Below are 18,200 nucleotides of genomic sequence, written 5' to 3'. Positions count from 1 at the left end.
ATTAAGAGCTGAGGGGGAACTGGCCCTTTTTTTCAACCAGGAGAGAAACTCACAGTCACGTGTGTTACAATAAGAGCCAAAGAAGCGGGAGTAGGGCCATGTTGCTTGTGCTGACTGCTTCAGACACTGATAGTTCTGACAAGACTGTATTTATGACTGAGAAATAAATTCCAAAGGAGCTAAACAGCAGAATATCAAAGAGATGAGTATTCAATTAATCACTAAGTTGTCTTGCCAGTGGAGGAATGAACTATTCTTCACAAAATACTTATTCCACCACATAAAGGCAATAATTAAAAAAAAAAAAGGCTATCAGTGGCTATGAACTTCAGTCAAAAAAGAAAAGATCTCCCATTTGTTTCTCAAAGCATGTTGCCTGTTCTGCAAATGAAAATATATTTTAGAATATACCTACATCTTTATTGCCCAAGTACAGGACAAAGTTATTTGATGCCTCCTGGGGGACATCTGATCTTTTCTGAGGTCTTTGGAGAAAAAAAGTAAGTGAAGTATAGGCTTTCAAATCTTCAAGGTTGCTTGGAGGTCGAACCTCTACACCAGAGCTGCCATTGAACCTCATAGGAATAGCAACCTGTTAAGAAAAATGGAATTCAGTACTTCAGAAGTATCTATTACTACTGCTTATGCTTATTTCACTGTTGTGTCCAATTGCTAAGTAACCTACAATCTGTCACTGTTTCTGGAAACGCCAGCAATCCAGTGGCCACAGATGTGTAGAGATCCCTGCCTCCAAAGCTGCAGAGCTGACTCTGCCCCCTGCTGCAAAAGTTACCCCGTTGTAGAAGAAAAATGGTTTTTGAATAAATAAGATTTGAAAATTGACCTGGAAAAATGGACTGTATGAGAAGGGCGAAACTGGATGCTACTGCATCCGCCCATTCTTATGTATGAATTATGCTTCTCATCAGCATACTAAATTTAAGTGCTGGGTTACACTATTCAATTAAATTTATGTCTGATCTTTCATAGCTGCTTTAACAAAATGATTTCTAAATATGAACAAAAGCACTGCAGTGTCCAGAACACTAATAAGAAGCATGACTGCTATGTTCAAGACAGACCTTATTTGCAGCATCTCTTGCCTGCTGAATCAGCTCTCTTATGCGGTTTACGTTCTCAGAGATATTACTTATTGGCATTAGCTGTTGGTTGATACTCTCAATCTTGCTGAACAGATCTGGAAGTTGGTTTGTCAGTTTTTTTACTGTAATGGAAAAAGAATCCACATCATTAAGGGTAAAACAGAGGAGGAAAACAAGTAAATATAGGTTATGAATACTTAATAGAAAAGCAATAGGTTTATAACAGAACTGTTTTCATTGGGATAATGGGGATAAGGATGAGGATAATGAACAACAGAGAGGAATTGGGACTACATGCATCCCCCAAGTAGCATGTCCTTCTGCCACTGTCGGAGAGAGAATAGGCGCATAGGTGAACTGTTGGTCTGACCTAGTAGCGCATATTTTACAGCCGTCTTTGCCACAAGGATGCACTGCTGGCTCACATTCACTTGCTGGATCCCCAGACTCTTTTCTGCTTTCCAGCTGGGTGGCCCCCAGCATGTCCTGGTGCCTGGGGTTGTTCCTCTCCAGGTGCAGGACTTTGCACTTCCCTTTGCTGAACTTCATGAGGTTCCTGTCAGCCCATTTCTCCAGCCTGCTGAGGTCCCTCTGGATGGCAGCACAACCCTCTGGCATATCAGCCACTCCTCCCAGTTTTATGTCATCAGTAAAATTGTTGAGGGTACATTTTACCCCACTCGTTAAGCTGCGTTGGAAGCAGTACGGACCCCTATGTACACCACTGATTACAGGCCTCCAAGTCTTCTGAAATGAGCCACGGTATTACCTTTTAACACAAACTAATTCACCTTCTGCAGTGCTTGCTCCTTTTGATAGGCAGTGGAGAAAGTTCACAATACTAGCTTAGATTAGATAGCCAACTTTTAGATGATTAGCAGTAACTCAGCAGATAACAAGAACCCACGACAGAAAACAGAACACCAACCTGAATTGTTTGCTTCTGTCAATGCTTTATTGAAGCCAGCACTTTGTGTGCTTCCATAGGTACCCTTCATTTTTTCCACATCTTCCTGAATTGGGATCAGCTCATCCATTACATTAGTTGTCACGTCCTTGGCACTTTTTACCATGTTCTTTGCACTGGTGATGATGTTGTCAATGTCATCTGAAAGGCATAAAAATGCATGTGTAGATTCTTACAGTAAGCGGTGAAAGAAGCAAAAGAAGTGATGAGTAAGTAACTGACCTCTGTTTATCCCATTGAGATTATTTTGAAGAGTAACAAGATCAATTTGTAGTGCGTTCTTCTTTCCATCGGTAACTTCAAGTCTTTGCTTTATGTCTCCGAGGGTTGGACCAATAGCTGCAAAACAGCGAAGGCCCTTTATGAATGTTATACAGAAATATCACCTCTCTGCTGGCTGGGTTGTGTGGCCTGAATGCACTGTAAAACATGTGCAGGTCTAAAGATTTGCTGGGCCTGAGTGTTGCAAAGGAATATAAATAGCACAGTAAAGGTGAGAAATTCAATTTCTTGTCTTCTTGTTCTTAGAAATAACCATCATGACGTGTCCCACAGTAATGGAACTATCCTCTTCTGATAAAATACATAATACAGAGCTTTGAAGATTTGTGAAGATCTGTCATTTAATGAAAGTTTCTGACGTTGACCCATCCTGTTGTGGGTATTTAAAAGATATGTAGATGTGGGACATCTAATGGTAGAATCAGCAGTGTCATGTTGATGGTTGGACCTGATGATCTTAGAGAGTCTTTTCCAACCTAAATGATTCTATGAGTCTGTGATAACATTTCTATTCTCACTTTATTTCTCAGTACCTTTCAGTGTCCTTTCAGTCTCCCGTGCTTGATTCAAGAGTGAACTGCTCTCAGCTTTCAACTTCGCAGCTTTTCCTGATAGGTCTTCTCTCTTCACAGTCTGGTCAGAGAAGCACAGTATTGTAAGACTGCTTTAATAATTATGCTGACACTCAAAGAGGAAAAGAGAAAGCCCAATCCAGCTTCATAAAAACAGCTATAGAAGGACAGTGATTTCACACAAAGAACAATACCTTAAAAAACATTTAGCTGTTAAATGCTAATCCTCTGATGAAGAGCTTATGGGTATTACTAGTGCAAAGTAAAAGAGAATAGCTGAAATAGCCCTCAGTGATCACTGTCTTTGCCTCATTCATCACTCTATTTTGCACTCAGATGGACAGCCTCAACAGAAAGGCAGTAGCGAGCCTGGATTGTGCTGAAGCAAGACAAATACATGAACATGAAGAATAGCAGCTTCCCCATATAATGGCCACATATAAATACAACCTGCAAAGACACAGAGGTCTTCGATTTTAGTGCTTCTCAGAGAGTAGAAAAATAAACAAACAAAACAAAAACAAACATGCAACACATATATATGCCTTGTTGTAGCATTATTTCAGCTGCTTGCAGGTACTTACTGATAAAGCTGAGTCAGCTGCACCCCCAGCTTTGTTGGCTGCTTCCTCTGCAGCTTTGATGGCATTAATAATATTGTCATAGGCAGTAGAAGCTTCCACAGCACAGCCCACCAGCTCATCCTTCCTGGCATTGTTCTTTATTCTGTGGGAAACAGGGTGAATAAAAAATGTAGCCTTCTGCAAAGACTGTAGACTATGAGAAGAGACCTGAACCGAGTATTTTCCAATCAATGCCAACACATTCAATGCCAATCAATCAATGCCAACAATGCCAAAACCTCATTCATATTTCCAACATAAAGTACAAGTATTGGAGAAATAACAGATTCATGTCAGATTTCTTATTTCTTTTTCTCATATTGCCTTTCCAGAAGATTCCTTGAAGGACAAGAAAACTATAGGATTATTTTCCTCACTAAAGCTAAAAAGGCATAACTGGAGACCTCTAACATTACAATTATTTACCCCATTCAATAACATCATAAAGGATTCCCTGACTGCAAATACAGGAATTAACATCATTATATATATATAAAAATATTTATACATTAAATATATAAATATATTTAATACCATAAACATTTATCTGCTCTCTACCTGATGACAATCTCTCTTGTTAGTAAATAGTGAGTACAGGAGTATGGAGCTATATTTCCTGCAATCAGGAAAAACACAAGACAACTTGGGTTTGGGATGAAAAGAAAACATCTGTACTGAAGCAGAAAAAGACAAACTTTTTTTCCTAGCTTTGCAAATGATCATTAAAGCAAGTGAAGTTACACACAAAGCTTTGCAACTCAAAACACTGTGTACAAAAGTGGCTCATTTACAGGAACAGTAACATACTCTTCCAGTTGTTTTGCCAAGTCTTGCAAAGATTTGGCATGTTCCTCAGCCCTCACCACCAAAGGTTCTTTGCTCGCTGATAGGGAGCCATTTGTGAGCTTCCCATTCATATCCTTCCTTGCTCCATCAAGTTGAGCAGACAGGCTTTCATATTCCTGCAGGTTTATAAAGAAAAAAAATAAATAAATTGATCACCATCAGTGTTATGTATTTCTCACCCCTGAGAAGACTAAGGAGCAAAATAACCCTTTCCAACCTACTGTGGAATTTGCAGGAAACAACTGCTAGTCATTACATTATCATTCTATATAATGGATACAGAAGCACAAAACGGCTGTACTAAGCCAGAGGTCTCTTTAGCCGAGCATACTGCCCAGGTAGAAGCAATTGACTAGAAATAAATACAGGAACAGCACAATCACTTATGGTATTTCTCAAAGATATTCTCTCTCAAACTTCAGATACCCACAGCTCAGCATCTACCTCAGACACATAACAACCCTTAACAAGCTGCTCCTCCAGAAACATATGCAGGCAGGTTCCTTATACAATGTGCTGAGTTCACCACCTTTTTTCTATTTTTGTTAAACAAGGCTCAGCTAAGCCTCATGTCCTGCTCACTGAGCTCAGCCACCCATTAAAGTGTCAGTAAAGTCCTAGATTGTTTAAATCTTGACCTAAACAGGTTAACAGCACCTCTTTGCTCTTCTGCAGTAATCCAAGCATACTGTTAGCTTGTGTCAGGGAAGACCGCGCAGAGCTCAGAATATCCAAGATGCCGTTCTGCTGTGCATTTGTCTCATCAATTCGTTTCTGAGGAAAAATAAATGGCTGAATATCAGATGACTGGGTTCAAATTAAGAAGCAAGAAAATCACATCTGTCTAACGTAGAGCACAAAGGGGTTTTTTTCAAAGATGCTACTGTTGTGTTTATCTGTAGTGTCTAGGATCAAATCCTATGGGTTAGAATAGTGACAGAACTTGGGAGTCCGTACTGGTATAGCATACAGCTCACCAAGATAGCTGAGCAGGGGACCACAGTAGTTCAGTTACTATTGCTCAGACAAGCTAGAATTAGTACGTGTCAGCCTACATCAACAGACAGGGAAGATCATTTAAGGGCTTGTCCTTGCAAACCTGAAAACAGCTCCCAAGTGACAAATCTGATCTTTTCTGTTCTCTGCAAGGCAGAAATAAAATTTTTAAGTCATCCCTTCATCTGTGGATGGCACTAAAAAGGAGGTGTGAGCCCACTCCACTTTACCTTCTTGAAAGATCTGATGGGAAAACAAATGGAAGTCCTTGGTCTAGAATAGTAACTGTGACAATTCACAGAGTAGCTCTACGGTAACAGCAGAGCATTACACACAATTAGAGTGGTATTGTAGGTAAGGGTATTAGCTCTCCTCAGCTGTGTTTCTATCACTGTAACAAGTCTCCCTCCAACAGAGAAGTGTAGCGGCAGATTTACAGGGGGGAAAAAGTCTAAAGAATTAGCGTTACTTGGCTTTGCACAGTCAAATGTGGCAATTAAAAGTAGTTTTATCTCCTGAAATGTAACTTTATTCTCTCAAACCCACGCATTACCTTAATGTCTTCCAATAGAACTCCATTTTCTCTGTTTAAGTTCTCAGCTTGCTTGGTTTGTCCTGTTGCTTCATTTAGAGCTTCACGAAGATCAGTAAGTTTGGATTCATATTCATTCAACGAATCCCTCATTATTTTAACAAGTCCATGATTTTCTTGGTGGTACTTCTGCAGTTCATTCTTGACACGTGCCAGTACTGAATTATCAGGACCAGAAAGAAAAGCTTTGTTCAGAGAAGAAGGGAACTGGAACAAACCACCTTCAGAATGGCCTGACATCTAGGGTTAAAAAAACTAGGGTTGCAGAAATTACAGAAAGCCCTTTGCAGCACTGGATGCAGTGTTATTGTAGTAGAGATACTATTCAGCATCTCACTGGATTAAATTTGCCCACAACTTCGCAGATGCAGAGCACAGACCAGTGTTTATTTGGCAATTTCTAAATCAAATAAGGATGAAGTTGATCTTCTGCAAATACTGAATTGTTTCATCACCAGTTTCACCTACAGTGCAGACGTCCACATTTGAGCTAGACATCAAAGCTTCCTCTGTAACCAGCTGACATACAGGCATGTTTTGTTTCACAGAAAGCAGAAACAAAATAGGTCAAATGAATCACATTCTTAAGAGTGTCCATTTCAATGCCTACAGAGTAGTTACAGGAAGGTATCAAAGTTCAGAGTTAGGGGAAATTAATATCAGTCACGTCTTTCACATTTCTCAGCTACAGCACTTGTTAGGAGATAAGCCTGTGACTGTGCTGACTTCACTGATATTAATAAAAGGTTTATGAATGTTCCAGCTGACTACATATGGAGAATATAAAAAGGACTATGACTAGTTAAGGAGAGAACAGAAAACATAAAACCAGCCCAAATATCCTTGTATGATCTGACCCATGTACTACTAAGAGCTTCTTAAAATCTGTTGTTAAATTACAAGTGTAATTTCTCTGTAACAGCCTCACGTTCTGTATCGTGTATATTATAACGCACAGAAATACTGGATAACTACGTATGATTGGCTACATCTTTACTGAGATTCATTTTATTATTAAAGAGGGCTCTACTGGGTTTCTTCCCCAGCTCAACTTAGTTTATTACTAACAAAGTAAGAAGGTCTTTAAATCTCCTCCAAACCTACCACTTTCATTTTGGCTAACTGCTACAAGTCCCAGCAATGCACTGCAAATTGTCCCTCTCTGTATTTCTTCATCCCAAACAGCCAACAATGCTTCATATTTAAAACTGATCTTTCTAGAGAGCAAGAAGCTTAGAGAACAAGCCCTTACACAGCCGAGCTTCTGTTCTCTCCTTCTCCGCATCTGTTTGCAGTTGGCCAAAGTTGCGGTTTCGCATCTCTCTCATCATTCTTTGAGCTTCAGCCAGTTCTTTGGCAGCATCACCCGAAGGCAAATTGTTACCTTCTGAGTTCGTACCAGCTATTTGTTCCAAGAGCACTGAATCGAAAAGAAAAAAAATAAAACTATGTCAAATTCAAAGAGAGGACGCACCATGCAGAAGATTCAAATGACTGGCTGGTCTCTTTTCCAAAAAGACATGCCTATTCCTGAATCCTTTAATTGAAGTAGATCTGTTTTGCGCTAACTGTACTAAGCTAAAAAGTACCCGCATTAGCAAGACAACATCAGCCATGAAGTTTGTTCTGAATGACCGAATTCAGCAATTACGTCAAGCTTCTAATTTAAGAAAGCCTATAATAGCAACAGAGATGGAAATAAAACTGAAGTTAGGATGGTCCATTAAATGCCTTCAATTTTCCACCAGTAAAGTTTCTCTGTACCTATTCACACAAAAGGGAACGCAGGCTCCTAAGTTAGCATTATGTACTAGATTCCTAATAGGAAGAGTGAATTCTGCAGCTAGGTCTAACTTGTGATTAAAAATAATTTAAAAAAAAAAAAAACAAAAAAAAAACCACAAAAAAAACCCAAGTCTAATGCTTAATTAAGAATATTGTTTTAATGAATTAATGAGACAAAACCTATTACGGAGCTATAAACTATTTTTACCTTGTATATTATTGACAACTATTTGTATTCTTGAAACCAAATCCTTTCCTTTTTGATGAGTTTGTCCAAAATTATTTAAGAGTATCTCAGCTGCTTTATAGTTCATTTCAGCCTTGCAAAGGAAAAAAAAATAAATATGTTTAAGAATATGTGGAGATATCTAACTAATAATATACAGTCAAGGTGTGTATTTTTAATATGGTCAGCCACCTACCTTTTCCTGGAGAGCATTTACATCATGATTTAGCTTATTGAATTCTTTCTCCAGTTCATCTGCCTTTGATCCCTGGTTATGTATAACAGAACGGTAATTGTTCAGTAAGACCTGAAAAGAAAAACAAAATCCAGTGAATCACCAAGGCATAGGAGATAACGAGCAATTATCAAACCCAATCTACTGCTGACCAAATAAAGCTGGGCTTCACTTTCTGTGAGTAAACTGCTGTTCTAACTGAAGAAAATTCCTTTAGGATGAATTTTGGCATTGGTAATTTGACTTTGGGGTTGTTTCATTTTTTTGGTCATGCAGAGGCATGAAGTGCCAGAAGAAAAGATAAGACCTCCAGGAAAGCCTCAAAGATACAGCTGTCAAGGCCAGCAGGCCTCAGACCAAAGTGATGCTGGGCTCCTTACAGAGCTCTGTGCTGGACTAATAACCTTCTTACCACAGTTGAAACCCAGTGCTGTCAGAGTTCACAATTTGAAATCCAGAGTTAATGTGTGTTTCCCTACAAGCTGATAAAAAGATAGCATGAAGTCTTATGTTCAGCTCCTATCTGCTTAATCTGAATCAACTTTTCAGTTTGCTTTCCAGTACCTTTAAGTCTTTGACGCGCATTTCCAACTGTCTCATCTGCTCTAGAGTGTTGGCATCCGCACGGACGTTTTGCAGCTGGGACTTAATCAGCTGAAGTTCATCACCTATTGTGCTCAGATCCTTCAGCAATGTAATTACACAGCTATCACAAGCTAAAGGGAGCATAAGCAAAGGAAAACAATACATACGATTGTTATTTGTGCAGAGAACTTCTCACTGAGCACATTAATAAAATGAGATGCAATAGAAATTCAATGCTTGTCACCTTCTCCAAATAACAAAGGCAACAACAAATCCTGCAGTATTAAGGAGAGTACCAAGTCTAAAGATGAGAAGAAAGAAGGCACCATGTACAGCTGGCTAATCTCTTATCATTTTTTGCCAAGTGTTTGGTTGAACCTTTGTTTTTAAAACATTAATTACAGAACACCACCACTTCTTTTTAAACTCTGTCACTCTTAAAAGAGCCATTGGTATATAGTCAAAAGCAGCAGACATCTTCATGCAGATCTGTGTTGTTACTTACAGTCACAGTCTTCATTGGGATCCACATCTTTTGGTTCATTGTTGAAACATTCTGAAATCCAAAGACAACCACCAGTTACCAAAGCTTTCCACTACTGACTGCATTTGTAACCCTCATTCTTCTTGTCTGACAGATACTAAAACCACTGTGCTATTCCTTCATAAATCCATGTCCATTATGCAAGGCCTACAATGTCTATAAGGCTTGAGCATGCTGAAAAATTCAGCTCTCACCAATGTTTTGATGAGATCAACATCTTTTTTATCCCTCAAAGGAAACTGACTGCAACCCCATAGATATGCTACTTATGTAAAAGCAGGAATCTCTCATATAATGTGCGCTGAGTGTATTCCTAGTATTTTCCTAGAGTAATAACACTGTGGTAGGAGCCAAGACTATATTGCCTATTAAAGCATTTTACACAAGACATAGGTGCAAAACAGTTATCTACTTTAACATCCACATCCAAACCACACATTTTAATTCCCACAAGGATGTCTTACCCTGAGAGACATTTATAGCCTTTTTTCATACATGTTCCAGCTTGATTCTCTAAGGGATTAATCAGCCTTGAATGAAATCCAGACTGTATGCATGGAAGGAGGCACTATACATTACCTCAGGCATGGTGCTTGGGCGATAGATACAGGTAGTACGCAACAGACATTGCCCTCATTGCCCTTCCCAACAGGCCAGCACAAGTAACTGTATGTTCAGTGTGTTTTGTTTGCTTGTTATACAAATCCCACTATAAGAAGCTTGACGCTTTCCAGGTGTATGCACGATCGTAACACAGGATGCTAACTTCTAGGTGGCAGGATTGGAAATGGCTCCTAAAAAGGCCTTTATATAGGATGGGAATCTCCCTGTCTTGGTGTGCAAGTTCCCTTTACAGACCTGGTCCTACTGGCTACTGCAAAACTCCCTGTACTGCCAACTCCTACTGAAAATGAGAAGGGCTGTGCACATCTTTTACTTTGAATTAAAAGGATGCACTTGGCATAGGCTGCTGCTGCCAAGAGTCAACAACAGCTTGTAACTGTGAGAGGATACAGTGATAAAATGGAATGTGAAATTCAACAGCAGCATGAAACAGCCTGGAACCAAATGCCTAGCTGTGCCATTTCCTTTGGCACTTTCACATTAAGTCATCAGAAAGTTAAATAGCATCAGTAGTGAGTGCTGCTGCCAGAAGAAGACAAGTCAAGTGTTTTTAAGAGAAGGAAGGAAATTATTCTATATGCAAATACATACGTGGTTCTGCTGTTATATAATACAGGCTTACACCAGATACATTTCAGCTGTCGCCATGAAGTACCAATTATATAAAACTATTACTACAGCTCATGAACAAACAACATCAGCCAAGAAATGATCAAATGGATCTGGCCAAGTGCCGAACATCACGCACACAGAAGCCTGCTAGAACTTGCTGTGCTGATGATCACAGAGGGTTTTATTGCTAATGTGGAGAAAGAGATGGCTGTCTCCACCTGATCAAACCGAAAAGAACCTTGCTTGTTGCATTTTGCCCTACGGATTGGTTTGTCCTTGCAAACTCCTGCTTCAAGAAGAATGGAATGATAAAGCATCACACACTGCTTGGATCTGTTCCACATGAAGTATAAAAATAATGAAGATTTATCACTTGAGTGAAATACCAAATGAGAACTACCTATTCAAAAAACGGCACCAGGTGCCAACAGCAGCTCACATCACTGTTCTCCTAATTTCTGTGACCAGAGAAAATGAAGGTGATCCTTGCAGTCACTGCAATGCAATATGAACAGTAGTGCAGAGAAATGGATAACATGCACATATGAGGAGTTATTAGTCTGGCACGTCACTAAACAGATCAGAAAGAAAAGATGAATCAGTGGAAAGAAAAGTGTAACTTTACCAGGGAAAAAAAAACTTGGGAGAATCAAGGCTCTTTTCAAGTGCAGCGGCTTGTGTGTTTCTAAATATAAACTAGTATCTTATCTCAGGAGACTGAGGTGAATCGAGGTAAAGTCAGCCTGAGGAATGCAGGATAGAGCCCTTTACATCAGTACTGTAATCTAATAAGCAGGTATAATATTATACCTCTGGCATTATATTCTTTTAAGAGCTCAGTAGTAGTGGAGTGTAGATATGACTGATACTGAAAAAGACAAGGATGTCTCAGATCGCATATAGGTGTATAGAAGGATTTATAGAACAGCCCTTGAGAATAAGACATTTGACTTTCACTGTTAACACAGCCAGCTTGGATACCTAAGACAGCAGTGTCTGATGCAGACTCTGAAGACAGCACTAATCTGTCCCAGATACATTTAAAAAAGACATACTGAATGTCTGTAAGATCCGTTCATAAGCTCGTAACACAGAGTGGCAAGATATGACTTGAGCATGTCAAAAGAGGAATCCTAATGAATCCAAATATGTGGCTGTGAAGCTAAAAAGCAATATTCAATCAGTATTACTTATGAAGGGAAATATATGATAAAATGGTGTACAGGGGTGAACTCTGACTCAGAACAATCTTTCTGTTGGTCCACTTTTATGTCTTAGGAAACCTTCCATTTTCTTAAAAATGATTTACATTTATTCTAAGTTAAGATCTCTTCTGCTCAACTTCAGTACCTTCCCTCTTTGCTTCCCTGAGAGAAAACAACAGTACCTTCCACATCCGCAGACCCTCACATACCTCCAGTCAGGCGGTCGCAGTTAGCCAGCTGTCCGTTATTGTTACAATTACATTTCTGACAGTAGCCTCCGTATTTCTGTGGATTTCCAAAATATCCTGGAGCACAGCTGGATAAAGAGGGACATGGTTTTTTTTCTCCCCATGAAGTATTTGAACCCACTCTTGTCAAACATACTTTGACTCAACAAAAATAAACAAGTCTTCCCCTTGAAGAAACTGTCGGGAACTTTGATTTCACGCCTTGACTCAGACAAAACGAAGGGATTTTTGCTTTGCAGCATCCACTGCACTGTGTTAAAAATATCTTTTCCAGTACTGCAGAAATTCTTCTAAAAATAAAAACTCCCACAATACTCATATAAGAATAATTCACCTCATGTGTAAAAACACAATGCGCACAGATACAGACATAATGAGAGAATCTTACAAGATCTATCTGGGCCAGCAACATCATTTTGATCTGTGATCCCACCACAGCTCACATATTAACAAGGGTCATACTGCAAACAGGCACTGAGTTTTCAAACAGCAGTGGCACTGAACCTTACCGCCCATCTCCTACATGATACCTCCTTTTGCCATCTGTCAGCAAAGCAGTCTGTGTGAGCACTCCCTGAATATATTATAGGTTAAATATATTGTCTGGTCTTGCAAGCTAGTATTCCTCAACGTAACTCTGCTGTAAGATCTATAGGAGTAGTAATGTGTAAATCAAGAGACCATGATAAGGAGCTGAGGTATGGCTAGATCTGGAAGAGAAAGTTTATAACCTACAGCTTAGATGTCAAATGTAATAGTCTCAAAGTACAAGATAATGTGCTATTTGTGGTATTGTCTTCACGAGAGACATCAGGACTCATTGTCCTCACTTCTCAAAGACCCTGGTCTGGAGAATCAAGTCACTTACCGTTCACAACGAACTCCAGTATAGCCTTCTTTGCAGAGACACTGAATTTCCTCACCATTTGCCACACAGCCAGTTGCAAACCTTTGGGAAGAAACCAAAATATTTTTGTGAAAACATAATCAAGCAGATTTTACACTCTAGTGTCTAAAAATAAATATTTTGTGATTGAATGTTCTTCATTCCATCAGCTAATTTAATCATCAATACATCACAGAATCATAGAATCACTTGTGTTGGTAAGGACTTGAACGGTCATCCACTCCAACTGCCCTGCAACTAATGGGGACACCTACTGCTAGAACGGAGCCTTGTCCAGCCTGACCTTTAATTTCTTCAGGGATGGGGCACCCACCAAGTCAAGGGGCAACCAATTCCAGTACTTCACTACCCTTACCATAAAGAAACCTTTTTCATTATATCCAATCCAAATGACTCCTCTTCAGGTTTGAAGACGTTTCTTCAAATAAACTGAATTGACTATTTCTTTGGATTCTTTCCTATGTTTCCTTGAAATTCTAACCTTGGACCAAAAAACAATGATTTCCTGGCCCTCTAGGCTGGGTATTATAGCTCACAACGCAAAGAAATGCCTAGAGTAGACATTAATAATGATGTTGTAAATAAAGCAACTCCACACAACTATTTTATCTTACCAGGCAAGAATCAATACCCTGCGCTGAACAAAGTTTCTTCCTGTTCAGATAGCTTTTCTTTTATTAATGGATTGGAACATTAGAAGTTACTTTTATGGATCTAATGGCTTTCTGGAAGACCTGATTAGATTCAAATTTTTCTAGGGAGGAAAATAGCCACTTGGCCAGTGTTTGGTAAGGAGAAGGCAAAAGGTAAAGAGGGGATGGGCCACGTTTGCTACTTTCATTTTTCAACTTACTAACAGTTGCATAAAGCAACTCAAGTAATGCCAGGTGGAGTGCATTTTTTAATGTAATAAATGTTCTTTATCACTTTAATGTGCATCTATAAAGATACTGCAGGTTTCATTGCCTCCTTAGATATTTCAGCACTCCTAAGACAAAATATGAGTAAAAATATGTTCTTTCAGCCTCAGGCAAGCACCTGCAGAAGAGGCCAATGCAGTCAAAAACAGATGTACTGAAGAGTTCTCTGATCAATGAAAAAGCTGACTATTGTCTGCTAATATAAATCTGTTACTTATGGCTACCTGGTATATATATATATACCCCACTATGTTGGGTGATACGTGAATATAAGGAAATATTATTATCTTCTCATATCAGCAGGATTTTGTTCTTCCCTTCTTTCCTCCCTTCACCTTCTGTTTGGCTTCTCACAATATTTTACAGCACCTGTTTGTAAACGGGCAAGGACACATCCGACAGGAACCTTGAGTGGCATCTCCAAAATAACCATCTTTACAGAGCTCACATTTTTCCCCAGCGGTATTATACTGGCAGTTCTTGAAAAGGAAACAAACAAGATGGTTAACAGCACTTTCCTACTCAGTATGGCTTTCTAATTATTTTAAACAATTATAGCAAATTTACTCAGAGGATACATTCTTTCCCTTCCACATAACTAAGCATTTTTCAGTAAACCACTTTCACTGCCAGGATAGACTGATCTTAATCATTCTCTAATTGTAGCAAGCACATTTTACTCACTATTATGAGAAAGCAACAGACAAGCAAGCAGTACAATATATATTTTAAAACAAATTTAATGAGGCGCATAGTTTGTTAGTGATCATTCCCCTGATGCACTCCCTTCATATTTCAATGGTATCTATGAAAAATTCAGAGTTTAATCACAACTTCAAATTCTGCTTCTTAACACTAATTAGAAGACAGACATAGTTCCAATACAGGCAATGACTGGAGCTTAAGAATGTTCTTAAAAATCCCATGAAATTACTATCTAAACTAAACACCTTCTCAGATTAAGATCAGATTCGAATTTCATGCACTTTTGCCAATGTACACACAATGTGTAACCTGGAATAACTGCAACAAGTAATGAAAAGCCTGTAAGATGAATTTAAATGGATACAATCAAAATATTTTTCCATGACAAAACTGCATGAATTTGTAATTTATTTTAAGAACATTCTTATTCCTTGTGTTGTCCAAATTGGTTTGGTTCAATGACTGATTATGTGGCTCACTTGTGAAAGGTTCTGGAAAAGAACAGGAAAAGCTCCAGTTCATATATGGGGCATTTAACTAGGAGATGTTGAAGAAATACTAAGATACTACCACTTTAAAATGTTTACAGAAACTGAAACCATTCCGTACATATATGTGAAATATATAAAACTTTTATTCAGATATAAGCCACTCTGAATGTATCATGGTGTTCCTCTGGCTACATGGCATATACGGAGTGAAGAAGATAACCCAGTGCTCCCAAGGCACAGTGGAATGAAGACAGAGCAGCAACTCCCACATGGGTCTTCCTTCAAGTTTCATAGGGCGAAAGCGTCGATTTAGTTCTATCTACCTGAAAGCTGATCCATCAGGAAGGAGGAAGGGATAAAGAGAAACCTAAATCATGTATTTCAGGAGGCAAATGTGAAATTTGTATTTTTCTGGATTCGTAATTTTCTTTAGAACTAAAACTTCCTCATCTCTATAGTTCTGCTGCAGCACTTTCCTGTCATGGCCTGCCCAGCCTCACCACAGCAGCAGACTGTAAGTCATTTGCCAGAATGTGCTGAATTGGTTTATAGCTTCCATTGAAGCACCAGGGTTGGTTGAGACAAAGTCGAGGGGAATTACATAATGCATAGGAATGCACCGCAGGCAGAATGGATTCAAAATGAACAAGGAAGAAATAACAGAGAAAACAAACCACGAAAGATTTTGGCAAGGTTCTTGTTTTCACTTAGTACGTGAAAAATTAGTGAGAAAAGTTCAAGTAGGAATTTATTCAGAACAAACCGTTTACAGGACTGTCATAGATACAAGCTAGAGAAGCACAGTCAGCCAAATATCACATTCCCCAGGGCACTAAGGCTGATCAGCTCCTTTAAGTTTGCTTTACCTTTAACATGGTATGCTAGGGAGCAGACTCTGCCCCAGTGTATCTTTCGTTAAAAGTTGGCATATTCTAATTACTCCTTTATCTCCTTTATCATTTGCTATTGTTTTAAGCTGTACATTTATACTAGCAGAGCTTTAATGATGCTAATTAAACAGGAGATTCTGCAAAGAATAGTGCATGAATGCACTATTTGTCATCACCAGAAAACTCTAGTATATATTTATAAAGCTAAAGATTGCATATGCAAGGATAAGATTCCAAAATTACTGTAAGTAACTGAAAACACTTACATATGTGCAAATTTGGTGACATTTTGAAAGGGAAAGAAAAAAACAAAAGCAAGGGTACAAACGGTTCTAACCACCCACAGTTATGTTAAACATGCATAAGATAAATGTTTATACAATTTAGGCTCCTAGCAGTATAAGATTCAAAGAATGAGGCACAGGAAGGATTATTTTTAGTTGCTAGGAATTTAGCAATGCTGCACATTCTGTACTGCAGTAAAGCACGTGTGTTTTTTTTTTGTCCTGACTTTTTTCAAATTCACTTTTTGAATGCTAATATTTACTTACTATACATTTCCCAGTACCATCGTGGCACCTATTTGAATTTCCATTGCAGTTGCAGGGGACACAGCGTCCAGTAAATATACCTTTATTCTCACGATAAAATCCAAGGCCACATTCCTAGACAGTAAGCAGAGAGAAAGAAGAAAAAAACAACAGTGAGGATTGGTGGAAAGAAACTTCTACAGGCTATGAGATGGGTATGCTGAAATTGCCATTTCCAAGGAGGAGCAGAGATGTATCTTTCTTGACAAATTTTTCTAAGTCTATGTTATTGCTTAAATAGTTTTTTTAACTCAACAAATAACAATAAAGAATGGAGGTAATGAGGTTTCAGCCTAAATATCTGTACCTTGTGCTCCACAGTTTGTGGCAGCAGCGATTTAATTTTGACTCTTACCTCCGAGCAGAACACGTTTCCTGTGGCTATGTACAAAGGTAAAGAACATGACTTTTAAACCACAGAAAAACAATTGAATATTGTTTCCTACCACAATGTTCTCAAAGATGAACATATGGAAGCCTCACATATTAGCCAGTGGTTCCGTGAAATCTTGATATTCATGTAACTGCTATGTATTCCTTGGAAATACTTCTATGATATATCTTTTACATTAATTCATCATAACTTCCAAAATAAGTCCACCTGGAGCTAAACAAAGCCATGCTTAGACAAAGAGCTTGGTGATTTTAAAAAACATACACCGGTCTAATTTTTAAGTACAGGCTTGTCCCACAGCCGCGGGAAGCATGAAAAGAATGTTCAGCTATTGAAAGCACATGAGCAGAAACACAGCATGTCAGATCAAAGTTGTGTTTAAACAGGGGGTAGAACCAAAGGAATGAACATTATGAATGAATCAAGAGACACTCAGTTTGCTAACCTGCACCGGATAGGTATTAACTAGCATTTAAAAAATCAGATTCTTGTTTGGCGTGGGTAGAAAAGTACAAGGGCAGGGCAAGTAGAAGGAATTCTTCCTGGGCATAGAACCTTTCCTTACACAGACCTATCCAAAACCTCATGTCCATATCCTCCACTAAATATCCTCCTGGCGCACCCACAACACTGAAATGCATTTTTATTTCCTAAACTTTCTCACTAGTAAGTAAGCTGGGCATGGTGCAAGGAAGGTGAAATGAAGTCTGGAAGCGAGCAGAAAGCTGCACTCCCCATAAAGAAAGCACCTCCCAGATTCTTGCCTCAGGTGATGCAGTTCTGCACTGTACTTACATTTCACTTGTAACTCACAGAATAACATTCTGAAAACAAGTCACCATGAAACTCCAAAGCCATAAATCTTTTGTCATGCAGTTGTACCACCAAGACTGATGGGAATGATCTGAAGAGCAAAGAGTTTGGGGACAGCGCCTCAAATCACGTGCCACAGTTGGCGGAGACAAACGTGTTCAAGCAGGGGCAGAAATAACCAGTGAACTTATTCAGCACATAACTAGAGAGGAGAAAGCAAAAAAAAATCACCTCTCCTAAAGCAGACCCCAAAAGGAATACTGAGTTATCATTGTTTAAACAACAGTTGCTAGTGGCATCTTTGCTTTCCTCACATATGGGATAAACGAGGAAGAGAATGTGTGCATAATACTAACAACATCAACAGCTCTTTTTATATTGGCGAGGGCTTTATTTAGAATGAGCATCCTCACTTGGAATTTTTCAGATATATTTTTGAAAAAAC

At 38.9% G+C, this 18,200-nt stretch overlaps 1 protein-coding gene across 1 annotated transcript in view; it reads right to left on the bottom strand.

Annotated features, from left to right (window-relative positions):
- The window catches only part of LAMA3 (laminin subunit alpha 3), a 102,705-nt gene that overhangs the window by 14,164 nt on the left and 70,341 nt on the right, over nucleotides 1-18,200 (bottom strand). Inside the window, 18 exon segments of the mRNA XM_015855427.2 lie at nucleotides 416-592; nucleotides 1,083-1,225; nucleotides 2,032-2,211; nucleotides 2,293-2,409; nucleotides 2,886-2,985; nucleotides 3,509-3,650; nucleotides 4,355-4,509; nucleotides 5,051-5,167; nucleotides 5,943-6,139; nucleotides 7,234-7,401; nucleotides 7,975-8,086; nucleotides 8,189-8,299; nucleotides 8,792-8,943; nucleotides 9,318-9,368; nucleotides 12,007-12,113; nucleotides 12,914-12,994; nucleotides 14,242-14,351; nucleotides 16,510-16,623. Of these exon segments, the coding sequence (XP_015710913.2) occupies nucleotides 416-592; nucleotides 1,083-1,225; nucleotides 2,032-2,211; nucleotides 2,293-2,409; nucleotides 2,886-2,985; nucleotides 3,509-3,650; nucleotides 4,355-4,509; nucleotides 5,051-5,167; nucleotides 5,943-6,139; nucleotides 7,234-7,401; nucleotides 7,975-8,086; nucleotides 8,189-8,299; nucleotides 8,792-8,943; nucleotides 9,318-9,368; nucleotides 12,007-12,113; nucleotides 12,914-12,994; nucleotides 14,242-14,351; nucleotides 16,510-16,623 (2,334 nt within the window).

The sequence above is a fragment of the Coturnix japonica genome, chromosome 2 (assembly GCF_001577835.2).
Source record: "Coturnix japonica isolate 7356 chromosome 2, Coturnix japonica 2.1, whole genome shotgun sequence".
NCBI classification, from domain to species: domain Eukaryota; kingdom Metazoa; phylum Chordata; class Aves; order Galliformes; family Phasianidae; genus Coturnix; species Coturnix japonica.
Note: the sequence above shows the minus strand (reverse complement) of the source record. Positions and strands in the feature narration are given on the sequence as shown.